The sequence below is a fragment of the Lagenorhynchus albirostris genome, chromosome 2, assembly GCF_949774975.1.
Source record: "Lagenorhynchus albirostris chromosome 2, mLagAlb1.1, whole genome shotgun sequence".
Lineage (NCBI taxonomy): Eukaryota > Metazoa > Chordata > Mammalia > Artiodactyla > Delphinidae > Lagenorhynchus > Lagenorhynchus albirostris.
In genome coordinates, this window is record NC_083096.1 from 49,688,042 (window position 1) to 49,701,241 (window position 13,200).

Sequence of the window (13,200 nt, forward strand, 5' to 3'; positions counted from 1 at the left end):
CTTGTCATGCAGTCGCTGTGATGGTCCAGGGCCACTCAGCTCCAGCCTCAGAGTCACCTGCAATGAAAAGCACTTCTTGCCGTCAGGGATTCAGTGATATAGATGGGATTTCGTAAAAACCAAAAATGACCAAATGGTCTCCGGCATATATTTCTGGGTAGGGAAGAAGTCATATTTTTCACAGCAACAAAAAAGGAGGAGGGAGCATGTTTTCAACATCGAACTCTGGCCATCAAAGTTTTCCACTGACCTTTAATAAGTGACTTTTTATTTTGAAAATTAGGGTTCAATAAAGATGGTCCAGAAATCACTTTTATCAATACTCAAGGGCCGCGATGCCTCTACCTCAGAAATCTCGGTTCTGGTGAGAGCAGTGGTTCGGGGGGGCATGACGAGACACTCCAGTTGGAGCAGAGTTCCCAAAGAGCAAGGTGGCCTGACACAGTCATGCCGTCAACCAAGCACTGTGCAGCCAAAGCCTGTAAGCAGGGCGGGGGAGGAGCCAACAAGCCAGCACCCTAGCGCTCTGGGGCTCTGTGCCCCTGTGCTGTGTTCTGAGACGAGGCTGCTCTCCCACCACTTCCCAGGAAAACAAGCCCTAGTGGGGTCCCGCGACCTCCCCGGGACCGGCAGAGGACTTCCATTGAAAATAATGGAAATTCACATTGGCGCGCTTTTGATCCTTAAAAGGCAAGTCTCTTTTGATCCTTGAAGATATTCTGTCAAGCCAGAGGACGGGTAGGGTGGGGAGGAGAGGTGCTTAAAAAGGAGGATGATCCATTTCATCGAGCCAAGAGGCTGGGCTAGTTGGAAAGTCGGGATAGCCTACACTGCTTCCTGTGGAGATGTCAGAGGTGGGTCCCCCAGCCATGGCTCTCAGCGTCTGGCTTACTCCCTGCCCTGCATGCGCAATGAGGCCCAAATTACTGTCCACCGTGTAATCCAGCCCATTGAGCAAAGGAGCGTGGGATGGCAGGGACGAGATGGAGGATGGAGACTGGGGGATTCCATAGGGGCTCCCATCCCTCAAGTCCTGATAGGATTGTCCTGTCCCATCCATGGAGAAGCTCCCATTCATTAACTGTCCGCCTGTAACGTCCCCCACGGTGCCATAAATCCTATTGGTGTGGCCAAGTTCTGAGAGAATTTGATCCTCTGTGGACAAAAGAACGGAGATTTATTGTCAGCCGCCAGGACTCCGGTGGTCCCCTGTTCTTCACAACCTAGGAATACACACGACCAGGAAAGAAGCCCAAGCATGAGCCAGACGCCAACACGTCAGCCTGGCATCCAGAGACTGACCCGCATCAAGGGGAAACAACAGAACCCACACCTGCAGAGACCAAACACCCAGGTCCCAGAAGACTGGACAAATGTTTGGTGAGTTTGTTGGTCCCATGTGTGCTCAGGTACGAAGATGGCTACACTGAGGAATACGAATGCCTGAGGTTTGGGGAGTCATATGTTCTCCACATCACAGACGGAAGAAACTCTGTGCTAACAAGATTTCATCTGAAAGTTTTCAAGCTGAGAAAAGTGCTTGGTTCAGTTAGTTGGGAAACAAGCAGGCCCATGCGGTCAGGGGGGCTGAGGACCTCTCTAAGACGTGTACAAAAGCCTTCTGGTCTACCTGGGAAAGAGGTTCGATATTAAAGTACTTGGTTTCTCTGTCTACCAATAAGCTCTTCATTGGGGACAAAGTATTGGACTGATTAAGGCAAATGACCTTCTTGTTTTATGAAGAATTTCATTAAGGGGATCTAATGGAACCTTTGCCACCGGGAAGAATTCCTCTCTCCGACCGAAGTGAGCAATTTTAGTCTTAAGAAAAAGAAGATTATATAATTACCTGGAGAGACCAATGATATGTCAACCTGGGGACCCACCTGCACCCAACAGAAAGGAGCTATGAAACAAGACTTAACAATCCTGTATGTTCCAGACGTTGATTTCAGCAGCTTAGAGGAGATTAAGTGGCTTTCCCCCTCCCCCGCCAAGAGGCCTGGAAGGTGAGCATAGGGCCCTTGAACCCTCCCCAGGGCCCCACGGGCAGACCTCTGGGCTGGGCTACAGTCCTCTCAGGACATCACGGTCCTGGCGGGCAGCTCATGCCATCTGCTGCCCCACAGACTTCCTTTCTATTCCCACCTGGGCCTGTGCATCCATTCCTACCAAGGCCACCCCAGAGTGGACTTCAACACCCATCCCTTCTGACGACCTGCCCTAGGCTGTCCCTCACCCCACCCATAAAAATGAAGAGGGGGAGGGGAGTCATGCCCTTTAGAGGGGTCAGGGGTTGAAGGCTCAGCTCCACTGTAAAACGGCCATTAGCGGTGTCGCCTTTTGCCTCCACCTGTCATGCCGTGCGGCCAGGGCCCTCTGTGGGAGCCACAGGCTCCCTGAAGGGGATGGTCGTGTCTTCCAAGTGTGAAAATGTGCTGAGCTTTCCCCAAACACATTCACAGTCAGTTGTGTTCATGGATCCCCAAGAACACTGCGAGGTGGGCAAGGATGTGGTTATTCCCCATTTATAGATGGGGAAACTGAGGCTCGAGAGAAGTGAATCCGTTTGACAGAGCCATAACCGGAAGCCAGATTTCTGATCCCCCAGCTCAGGACTCTTCCCTTCGCCCCACAACAGAAGACCTTCCACATTCGAGGACTCATTGCATGAGAACCGTTACGGCTATCTGCAAATGACCGAAGGATCCAAAACATGCAGCCATTTGCAACTTCGCTGACGCACAAATTTGAACATAGCGCATGCAGCAAAGCGCGTGCGCTGGACCGGATGACAGGGGCAGTGAGGGAAGGGATTTCAGAATGAGGCCGGTCCCCACCTCACGGGCACTCACAGTACTGACTTCCCGGGGCAAAGGGCCCGTTCAGCACATCCTCCCACCGCCAGGAGAGGAGGGGGCTCACTCTAGGGGGTCACGGGAGGGAGCCCAGTGCCCCGGCCGAGGGGAGAAATGCAGGAGGGGGGGCTCAGGGTGCAGGCAGAGACACAGCTGTCCTGCACAGCTGCGTGGGCTGGTGAGGGAGCCCCGGGCCGCAGGCAAGGAGGGGAGGCCTTGGGGCCCATGGGCCTGGGAACCCGGCTTCCATGTGTCCGCAGCAGAGCTCTGGTTTCCTGTGCCTTGTCCCCTCTGGAAGGGCCACTACCCTTTCCCCCCTGCCCTTTACCCCAAGTTGCAGGGAGGGCTGTGTTCGGGAGGGAGGTGGCCAGGCCTCCAGAAAGACCCCTCGTGAGCATCGGGGATGAGTTTCCCAGGGGCCTCTCCTAGGGCCTGGGCCTCGCCCCGGCAGCCCTGCTCACCTCGGAAGCTCAGCTCACTGTCACTAACCCCACAGTCCTCTGCCGAGCTCTCCTTCTCCTGTTTGCTGCCTCCCCGGCTCCTCTTGACGCTCTTATAGAACTGCCCCCAGCGGTGCCGCCCCGCGTCCTTCTTCAGCCGCTTTTCCTTGGCCCTTCTGTTCTGAAACCAAACCTGCCACACAAGCACAAGGGACAATCTCGGGGGGCGTCCACCACGAACCCAAAGCCCCCAGGGTCCCTGAGACAAAAGACAAAGACCGAAGCCTCAGCAGAGCTCAGGGCAAGGAATGGGACGTGCCCACCACTCCCCCTGTCTGGGCCTCAGAAATCTGCCTCTGATTCGGCAGATTTCCGGGGCTTGTGGCCCTGAGCCCAACTCCCCCAGGGGATCAGCGACACCGCTGATGAGGTACCATGGGTACCACTCCCGAAGCCTCCCTCACGTGGAGGGCACAGATGCAGGGACCCGCAGGACAGCCTCCACCCCTGCCCCAGGCCCGGCCTGGGTGGCGCCGGGCCTGGGATCTCCGGTCAACAAAGGAGGCCCGGGGGCCAGGGTGGCTGGTGTCTCACCTGTACGACCCTCATGTCCAGGCCTGTCTCCGAGGACAGCTGCTCCCTCACGTGCCGGGCGGGCTTAGGGGAGTTCTTGTAGGCGTTCTTCAATGTCTCCAGCTGCTTCGCCGTGATGGTGGTCCGGGGTCGCTTAGCTCCGGCCTCTGAGTCATCTGCAATGAAAACCACTTCTTACTGGGTCCAGCCCATCTGGAGCAGCTGGGTCTCAACCCGCCTTCCTCCTCTCCCCATGTAATCTTGCCTGCTATGGGCAAGAGTGAGGGAAAATGGGGGAATACCAAAGGGGCGTGGTCCCAAACCCCAGGGAGCCCATAGGCCCTCTGAGTCACTGAAAAGTGAGGACCATGTCCTCCTTCCCTCAGCTCCCTGCCTCTCCCCTGCCAGCCCAGCCACACAGGGGCTTTCCTCAGACTGAAGGTGTACCATTCCATGCGTTTCCCCATCATGACAAACACTCTGACTGGCCAACCATGTGAGTTACTGCCAAGGCTGCAAAGGTGAAGGAGTCGGAATGAAGTCTGTGCTCTGGGCTGCCCCAGACGCCTGCCCCTCCTCCCATCAGGAAGGTCCGTTCCCCCAGGTCCCACCCACGGCTTCGCTGCCTTGCCACAGCCCTGGGCTCATAGCAGGGGTGACCTGTACATTCACTATTCACCTAAGCAGTGTTCATAAATTATGGGTCAGAGCCCACTAGTGTGTTGTGAAGTCAATTTAGTTGATCGCAAACTAAGAGAGGAAATCAAATGGATGGGATGGAGTGAGATGGGATGGGCTGGGACGGGATGGACGAGGCAGATGAGAGCGAGTATTGTTTCATGAAACTTGATCAATGCTTGCTGTATGAACATGTGTGCTGAGCTGAAACATAAAATGAGTCTCTTACTGTAGATCATAGTCAACATTTTTGGAAAAACACTGGTCTGAAGAGTGTTCAGGACAACATGCTGATTGATCAACTGTCTTCAGTGGATTTTGAGCATCAAGTTCCTGTGTGTCAAAGGCTGTTTATTCTCAGTCAGAGTCAGGCACAGAGAGAGGCACTGGGTGTAAGTGGTTTGCTCCTCTCCCAGCACTGAGACTTACTTCCATTCTCTGCCTAGCACCCCCGGAGTCAAGCAAGAGGGAATGGGCGGCTGCGTCTGGCCCTCTGGGTTCTTTGTGCCCCTCCCACATGTGTACTTTGAAGGGGGTCTGCTCCATGCCTATCTTCCTACCTTTCTTCCTTTCCACCCAAGAAAACCCTCTCTTAGGAACAACAATAAAAATAGCTAATGTTTATTAAGTGCTTACTGTGTGCCTGGTGTTGACCTGAGAGCTTTATGTGCCTAGGAGCCTCACAACAATTCTAAAAGGTTTTTCTTGGAGTCAGAAGACCTGGGTTCACCGTTCTCATTGAGTGAGTGCATGGGCAAGTCCCCTCGCCCCTCTGAAGCCTGGGTGGGTGGCACGTTGTAGGATTAAGTCATCCTTAATGACATTAAGCCCAGGCTCACACTACGATCAATCGTGCACACAGCGGAGGGGGGACAAGGCCCCCAGTCCTCTCTCCCCCTTGGGCCGTTTTCTTCCCCAGCAGAGCACTGTCATCCTCAAAGCCCACCACTCAAGTCCCTCCCTGGGGTCCTGGACACAGGACCAGGAGGAAGGATTCCAGAGCCACTGAGGCACACGCACTGAGGAAAACCTCCAAAATTCTTTAAATTCTGTTGTTAGGAATCACTCCCGTCTACCCGTATTTATAGAGATAAGAGCATGACAGAACTTGATGCAAATACGAAACAGTGCACTTTAAAAATATCTATACGGTCTTTACGTACAAAATTTGAAATAATGAAACCACCAAAAATTTTTTCAATTCATTGAGAATTGCTTAATTTCAAAATAGGTTGGCCTAGTGCATTAGGTTGGCCAGATGGCAGCGCCACTGGGACAAACCCCTGTCATCCTGGGTTGGTGGCCCCTTGGTTCCGCATGGCTGGCTACGTACGCGGAACTTTCTTCTTGCGATTATGGGGATTATTATGCTGTTATTTTAACATTCACTGTTATTATAATTTAAAATCTTTTTTATATCCTATAACAATATCATCCAAGTATTCATTAAGTAGCGGTGGCAGTGCTCGTGCTGAAAAATGTACCCGAAAATCAATAACTTTGGTACGGAAGTTAAATGTGATAAAATGCTATGAGGAAGGCCAAGCAAGACCATGATACCCTAGGCTGTTAATTTAGGAGAGAGCATCTAGGAGAGACTGAGATAGTGCTGAGAAAATAAAAAGTAGCATTAAGGCAAAGATACACTTCACTGGTTATGGATTTATGTGCTCCCAGGATACATGCCCGCCCCTCGACTTTTTACATTAATTCCTATGGGAAAATTAGTCTTAAAATATGTTAGTTTTGAATTATGCAGGGTCTCCTAGCACTTGTCCCTGGCCTAAAATGCCACCTCATTATATTGAAAATGCAAATATCCAGGGAGACTAACAAATGAACGAAATCATTCACACCAAGATACAAATAGCTGATATTCAGTCTTTTGGGTAGCACCAGCGAGGGAACCTAAGCCTGAAAGAGGGTTTAGATTAGCAAGGAGGAATTAAAACATAAAAAGGGAGAGCCAACTGCCCCACAGCAGACCAAGGCCCCTGCTGTACCGAGGAGCACCCAGATTTCAAGGGATGGAGCGGCCGCTGCCTCACTGACAGCCAGAGGCAGGAGGAATGGACCAGAAACACTGTGTAAGCCCCAGCTGCTGGCAAACCTACAACAGATCTCACCTACTGTTTGCATTTCTTTTCCACGTTGGTCTCTCCCTCGTGGAACGTCCCATTCCACAAGTGTCAGCCTCTGGAAACCTCAGGACACAGCCCTATGTGACAGGTGCTCTGACCCACCCCTATGGAGCTGAGACGCCGAGGCTCAACCAGGTACACAACTTGCCGGGGGAACCCCCAAGTTAGTGCATGACCCGGCAGAGATGCCCACCAACCTCTGAGGCCAAATTCGGTGTCTTTCCACCATCCTACAGAGGTCCGCTGCGAGGCAAAGCATCCTCGATAAGAGCGTTAGCCCCACTGGGTCATTCTTGCCTCCCCAGCTGGTCTCCCCTTTCTCTCGACCCATCCACAGCAGCAGTGGACACCGGGCTGCACGTGCTCAGGGTCTAAAGGAGGCCTCTGACTGCGAGAAGCAGCCGCTGGCCCTGGGGGTGGCCTGCATCCTTGGGGTCTCTGGTGGAGGGCATCAGAGTTGCACGGGCAGCTTGGGCTCTCTGAGTCCATCTGCGCTGAGGGTTTATCCCTAATCTTCTGTGACACCATAAGTGACTCCAAAGTAACTGCACCGAGTGAGTTTTAAGGGGCCAGAGCAGATTAATACATTAAGGCAAAGAGCCTGGGAGCAGGCTTGCAGAGGCCCCAGAAAGAGGAGAAGAGACTGAAGGGCAGTCCATGTCAAACGCCAGAACTCTGGGGGTGGGGGCAGAAGAGAGAGGAGGCCCTGCCGCGCTGTCCCTCCCAGCCTGAGCTCGGTTCCCGCGGCCTCACCAACACAAACCCTTGAACTGCATTCGTTAGCAAAAGACTAATTTCTCCATGCATTGATCGTATCTATACAATATATATGTGGGGACCGAGGAAAGACCTGGAAGGAGATACATGAAATTGTTGTTCCTTTGTTTTTTCATCAAGCCCAGAGCCGTCAACAGAAGTGTTCCGCAGTAACACCCTGAGTCGAAATAAACTCTGGTCAAAGGCAAATGACCTTGGACGTTTCACGAGTTTGTGCGCCTGAGATTCCCAGGTTGACTTTGGCCAAATGCCATATTCGGGTGGAGGGCACAGCCCTGAGTGAGAAGCCTGAGGTGAGGCTGCAGGAGGTGGGGAGTCGGGCTTGGCTTTCCTGCGGGGAATGGCGGGGAGGGGTCCGAGCCCTCTCTAGGCCCTGGGAAGGCCCAGGAAAGACCTAGGGCTGCCCAGGAGCAAGGCCTGGGAGGGCAGGAGCCGCTGCTGCCCAGGCCGCCCCTGTGAAGGCAGGCTTTCCAGGGTGGTTACTAAAGGCTGGGGCCCGACATCAGCCTCAGCCTGTGCTGCGAGCTTCCGTGCAGACCGTGCACAGGGCCCTGAGGTGGCCAGGGAAGGGTGGCGGGGTGCACGGGAGCAGAAGGTTGAGACGGTTGGGTCTCCCTGAACGAGGAGACTGGCTGAGCGTCTGCTCCCATATGAGGGGCTTGGGAGACACAAGAGTCGTCACCCCTAAGGCCCTGCCCTCGAGAAGCCCACAGTCTGAGAGGGGAAACACAATACAATTAACTGAAATACTGAAATACGAGCTGACCCGTTCCAAGGGTGACCTAGGCCAACGCCAGGGCTCCTGCTGACCGAAGCCTCTGAGGTGCAGAGGTAGATGTGCACCCCGATATGTGAAACTGACGAGCAGCTCCACTGCAGACGGAGCACCCTCCCAGCCCCACCCCAAGCGAGGGGCCTCAAGATGATGGGCACAAGGTCCTCAGCTGCTCCCGAGCCAACGTGCTGGCGCGCGAGACAGGCAGGCGCTCAGCGGCCGGAAACCGGTTGATGCTTCCGTGGAGCAGCAAGCGCCAAGGGCTGGGGGCTGGGGGTTCCCCCTCCCTGCAGGCATCTGGGAAGGTTCTAGAGGAGGCAGGGGGCGAGCAGGGCTCCGAGGGGTGGGCAGCCCGGACTCAGGCAGGACAGGGGGCACGGCCGGCACGGAGGCCGGGGGAGGGGCCGTGCTGATTACCGTTCTGCTTGGCCGTCTCGTAGTCCTCCTTGCACACCAGCCGTCCGTCCTCCATGAGGTAGAACTCGTCCCCCGTGGCCAGCTGCCGGTTACAGATGATGCAGGCGAAGCAGTGCAGGTGGTAGACGAAGTCCTGCGCCTTCCTGACCACCTGGGTCGGGGGGATGCCCTGCTGGCAGGCCGTGCATTTTGTGCCGAAGCGCCTGTAAGGGCAGCGTGGCGTGAAAAGATTAGAGCGCGCGGCAGGGAGGCGGGGTCTGGCTTGGGCGCACTTTTCATCTGTCCCTCCCCCACCCCACCACTCCGGGGGGTCCATGGGCCTCCACCCCTGGGCCACCCAACTGTCCGATTAACAGCTCGTCAGTTCACCCAGGGCTGTAGGATTTTCCAGGTCCCACTGAGCGGGCAGTTTCGCCCTCTGCCTCCTGGTTTCTTCAGCTTGATGGTGAGGCCTGGAGGACCAGCCCCACGGGGCAACCGTGTGCACCCATGTGCATAAAGCATCAGGTGAAACGCCTCTTCCCGTGCTCCCCACGGGACACGCCACACGCCAGGGTCCACACGGGGCTCCGGAGAAATCACACGTCGGCCGCAGAGCGGGCCTCTCACGATGGGTTCTCTCTCCTGCCTCTCCCCTCCATCCGGCAGACACCAAACCCTCCGTAGCAGCCTCCGTCCCCTTCCCACGCACAGCCCCTGAGATGTGAGCCCGGGAATCTGCGTTTTATACCCCTGCCATCATTCGAGGTGTGGGGCCTGCAGACCTCAGTTTGAAAAATGCTGCCTCAGACCTCTTCCCATCAACCCCTTTCTGGAGCAGCACCGAGGCAAGAGGAAGGTGCCCACCATCCGGGCCCAAGGTTGGGAAAAGAAGAGAAGTAGACTCATTGCAACTATAGTCCAGCTGGGTCATTTAAGCCCCGTTCCCTGTCCTGGCCATACACACAGAGCCACACCGGTGGTCGCAGAGGCCAGAGGGGAACTGGGGGCCAGTGCAGATGTGACGATGAAGCGGTGGGTGCGTGGGGGGCTCTGCTGCAGGAGGGAGGTGGGAGGGTTAGGGAGGAAGGGGCAGAGTTTAAAACAGCAATCAACCTAATTATTCATGACATTTCACACAGCAGAACTTTATCTTCTTCAGGATGAAAGACTTTGCCTAATGGATCTGGGGAAGGTTTGATTTTAATGGTCCTTTTAACTAATGCTTATAGGCAGCCTGATTTCCCCTGAAAGGACAGTACATATTTCATCCCCATTAATACCAAATAAATTAATTATGGTCATGGCTATCATGATGAATCCCAGATTAATGCAGAATGATGGGTCTCTTGTGCAGTAATGATACCTGCCGGGGGCTGCAGGGGCCTGGAGCAGGCACGGCCAGCTGCGGCTTCAGCCCCGTCCCGGGGGCATGGGGTCACAGAGAGAAGTGGGGTTCTCTAAGTCTAGATGGGTAACCCCAAAAGAGCCAGGAGCGTGGCCCCAGGGACTGCTCTTCTGAGACGAGATCTGAGGAGGGTGTGAGGGCCTGAGCTGTTTGGCTCGGAAGGACCCCAGGCTTCTGAACTCCTGGAATGCCCCTAGGTTTTGTGAGGACGGTGGCATGCATGGGAGAAGGCCTCTTTAGAGCAGGGGTTCTCAGCCCAGAGCTCAGGACGGGCTCTGTCAACTACCCCTGAGTTTTTTCAAAACTGTGCATCAGGAGGGGGGGCCTGGACTTTCAACAAATTTTCAAAGGGTTTCAAGGGTTTCATCAGATTTCAAGTCCAGGACCCAGAAAAGTAGAGATCAAGTTTGTTGAAAAATAAATCAGTGAATAAAGAACCATGATTTTAGAGATTATGCAAGGAGATGGCTAAATCTGAGAATGGAGAACAAAGTCTACTGTCCGTCCTAGATGGTTCTGAACCTCCCAGAGCACAGGTGAGAACCAGGCTGCTTCCACAGCTGCTGTCTAACCATGTCGCCTGTATTAGAGAGGAAGGCAGGCAGGCACCCAGCTCGTGTGTGTGTGTGTGTGTGTGTGTGTGTGTGTGTGTGTGTGTGTGTGTGTGTGTGTGTGTGTGTGTGTGTGTGTGTGTGTGTGTGTGTGTGTGTGTGTGTGTGTGTGTGTGTGTGTCTGAAGGACAAAGAGAAAGGAAGCCTGTTTATGTGTTACTAGAGTGTGTTTTCAAATTGCCTGTAGTTTGCTATCCAGTCCAGGCCAATTCACAAAGCAGGTGTTCAAAATGAAACAATCCTGCTCACTGCAAAACCCTCCCAAATAAACCACCGAAACCCAAGCGTCCAAATCCTTTGCTGCAAAGGCTGGAGCAGAAGCAGCTCCAGAGAAGAACTAGAATGTTCCAAAAAGCAAGTCCTATTTTGTGGCCGAGTCACGGGGTGGAGACCGGGGGTGGGGGCAGGAGGGGGGTGTGGGAGGAGGGCTGAGCAGACTCCAGAACAGAGTGGAGACCCTGCAGCGGCCCCGCCCACAGGCAGGGCCACATCCTCTCCCCACTAGAATGCAGGCCGTGGCTTTCCGTAACCAGAAACCTAGTTGACACCAGAGCCCCAGAGACATGAAAGATAACGAGGGTATAAATTTAATCTACATACCGACAGTGATTCATGCGTGAGGGTGGCAAGTGCACAAGAAAAATGAAAAATAAATGGACTTTCCCACCGGTGTTTTTTAGCAATTGAAGCAATTTTCCTGATTGTGGGATTTATACCGATGGTAAGTGGAAGTTGCCCCTTATTACCCCCCTCCCCTGGAGCACGGCCAGCGGGACCCTCATCGAGGGGACTGCGTGCACCCCCTGGGCCCACAGGGCTCTCCCAGCATGGCCCAGTCCTGAGGGGCTCCCCACCCCAACTTCTGGTCAGAGCCAGCGAGCCCAGAATAAGACGCCGTCCTGTGGGGCTGCAGATGTGATGACGACACTGTCCTGAATGTCCAGATCTCAGACCAGCCAGAGTCACAGGTGAGGCAGTCATGGCCTGGAGAGGTTACACAACTTGTTCTGTGACGAGCAATAATGAGATGACCGCGGCTAAAACTCCCGGGTCCAAAACCAGGTAAAACTGTGAACCTGGCTGCTACACAGAACCAATAGTCGAACCAACCTGACCAAATCTGCAGGATGCTGGGGGCGGGGGCCGAGCAGGACAGTGGCCAAGGAAGAGGCTTCCGAGGAATTTTCTAGTCAGCATTCCCTTCGTCCTATCGCTGAGCCCCTACCGTGTGCAGGGCCCTGCCCGCGCGGGTGCAAACTGCACTGGCCTTGCTCACCAGGACAATCTCTCTCTGGTCAACCCTGCCCGCTAGGCCTTCAGGGACGGCCGGTCTCCTCGGGGAAAGCAGCTGGAGCTGATCCAAAAGACAAAGAAGACACAAGGGAGGACTTGCTCATGGCTAACGTTTCTCAGAGCAACGTCACTGGCAATGCTCTTATCTCTGCCCAACAAGCAGCAGGCAAGCCACAAAGACCCACCGAAGGAGTGAATGAACGCACGCAGGGAGGAATGAGTGCACGAACTGCTCCTTCAAGCATGTGTCCGAAGCAGGAGGGGAAGGGTTAGCACTCACCATAATAACTGCAGCTCCCGGCAAAAGCTCTCCTAAGAAGGGAACTGAACCCCCCGTTGAAATGAGGCCCGAAGTGTACGAAAACATAAACTTTCCACCCCACTTTGCTCTCATCATTGCACTCATTCCACAGATGTCTCCTGAGTGCCCAACCTGGAAGGCGGGGATTATGATGCCTTCTGACAAATGAGAAACTGAGGCTCAGATGGGGGAGGTGCCGGCCTCGGCTCACACAGGCAAAGAGTAAAAAGGCCAGGATTTGAACTCGGTGCTTCTGACAGCACAGCTGGTGCACGGTGGGCATCAAAGGCAGCAAACATCACGGAGCAGCCAGCCGTGGTGCCTCTACTCTGGACTGGAAGTGGGTTCCAGGGGCCCTGTGCCCCTCAAGCATCCCCAGCTGCTCTGAGCCCTCGAGCATGCGGCTCCCAGGCCTGCGATGCGGGGCTGCCCCAAGAGCCTTCCCCCGCGGCGTTCACCTCAACACACCAACTGGTCCTATCCACACCTTCCTGCACCTGTAGCTCAGGCGTGAGGGGCCTGGGCTTCCGGAAATGCACCAGACGTCATGGCTGACGTTCAGGGGCTGTCCCCAACCCTGGGAACAGGGCCAGGCCTGTGTCCTTGGCCTCGCCCTCTGCTCCCGTGCTCAGCCTGAGTTCCCTCTGCCCATTCATCTGTCCACCCCAGCTGCTCTCGTCAGGCCTGCCTGGCCCGCTGTCCACTTCAGGGTGTCTGGATACTGCAGGAAGGGTGACAGGCAGGCCTGGCAGGCACCACATCTTCTAGAGACAGGTGCATGTAAATCCTACACCGCAGATGTTCCAGCACATTCCTGATTTTAAGTTCTGACCTACCATCAGGCCAGGTACCACATTCTGGTCACCAACACGATTAAAGAGCAGCTCCCGTTTACCAAGCACCTGCCGTGTGCCCGCGTGGTACATAACCTCACGTGATCCTTGCAACT

General features: G+C 54.7%; 1 protein-coding gene across 1 annotated transcript in view; it reads right to left on the minus strand.

Annotated features, from left to right (window-relative positions):
• Positions 1-760: 760 nt before the first annotated feature.
• The window catches only part of LHX4 (LIM homeobox 4), a 42,603-nt gene continuing 30,163 nt past the window's right edge, over positions 761-13,200 (minus strand). The window contains exons 3-6 of the mRNA XM_060142158.1: positions 8,660-8,862; positions 3,893-4,047; positions 3,320-3,491; positions 761-1,155 (exon numbers count right to left, since the gene is read on the minus strand). Coding sequence (XP_059998141.1) covers positions 761-1,155; positions 3,320-3,491; positions 3,893-4,047; positions 8,660-8,862 — 925 coding nt within the window. The remainder of the gene's footprint in view (positions 1,156-3,319; positions 3,492-3,892; positions 4,048-8,659; positions 8,863-13,200) is intronic.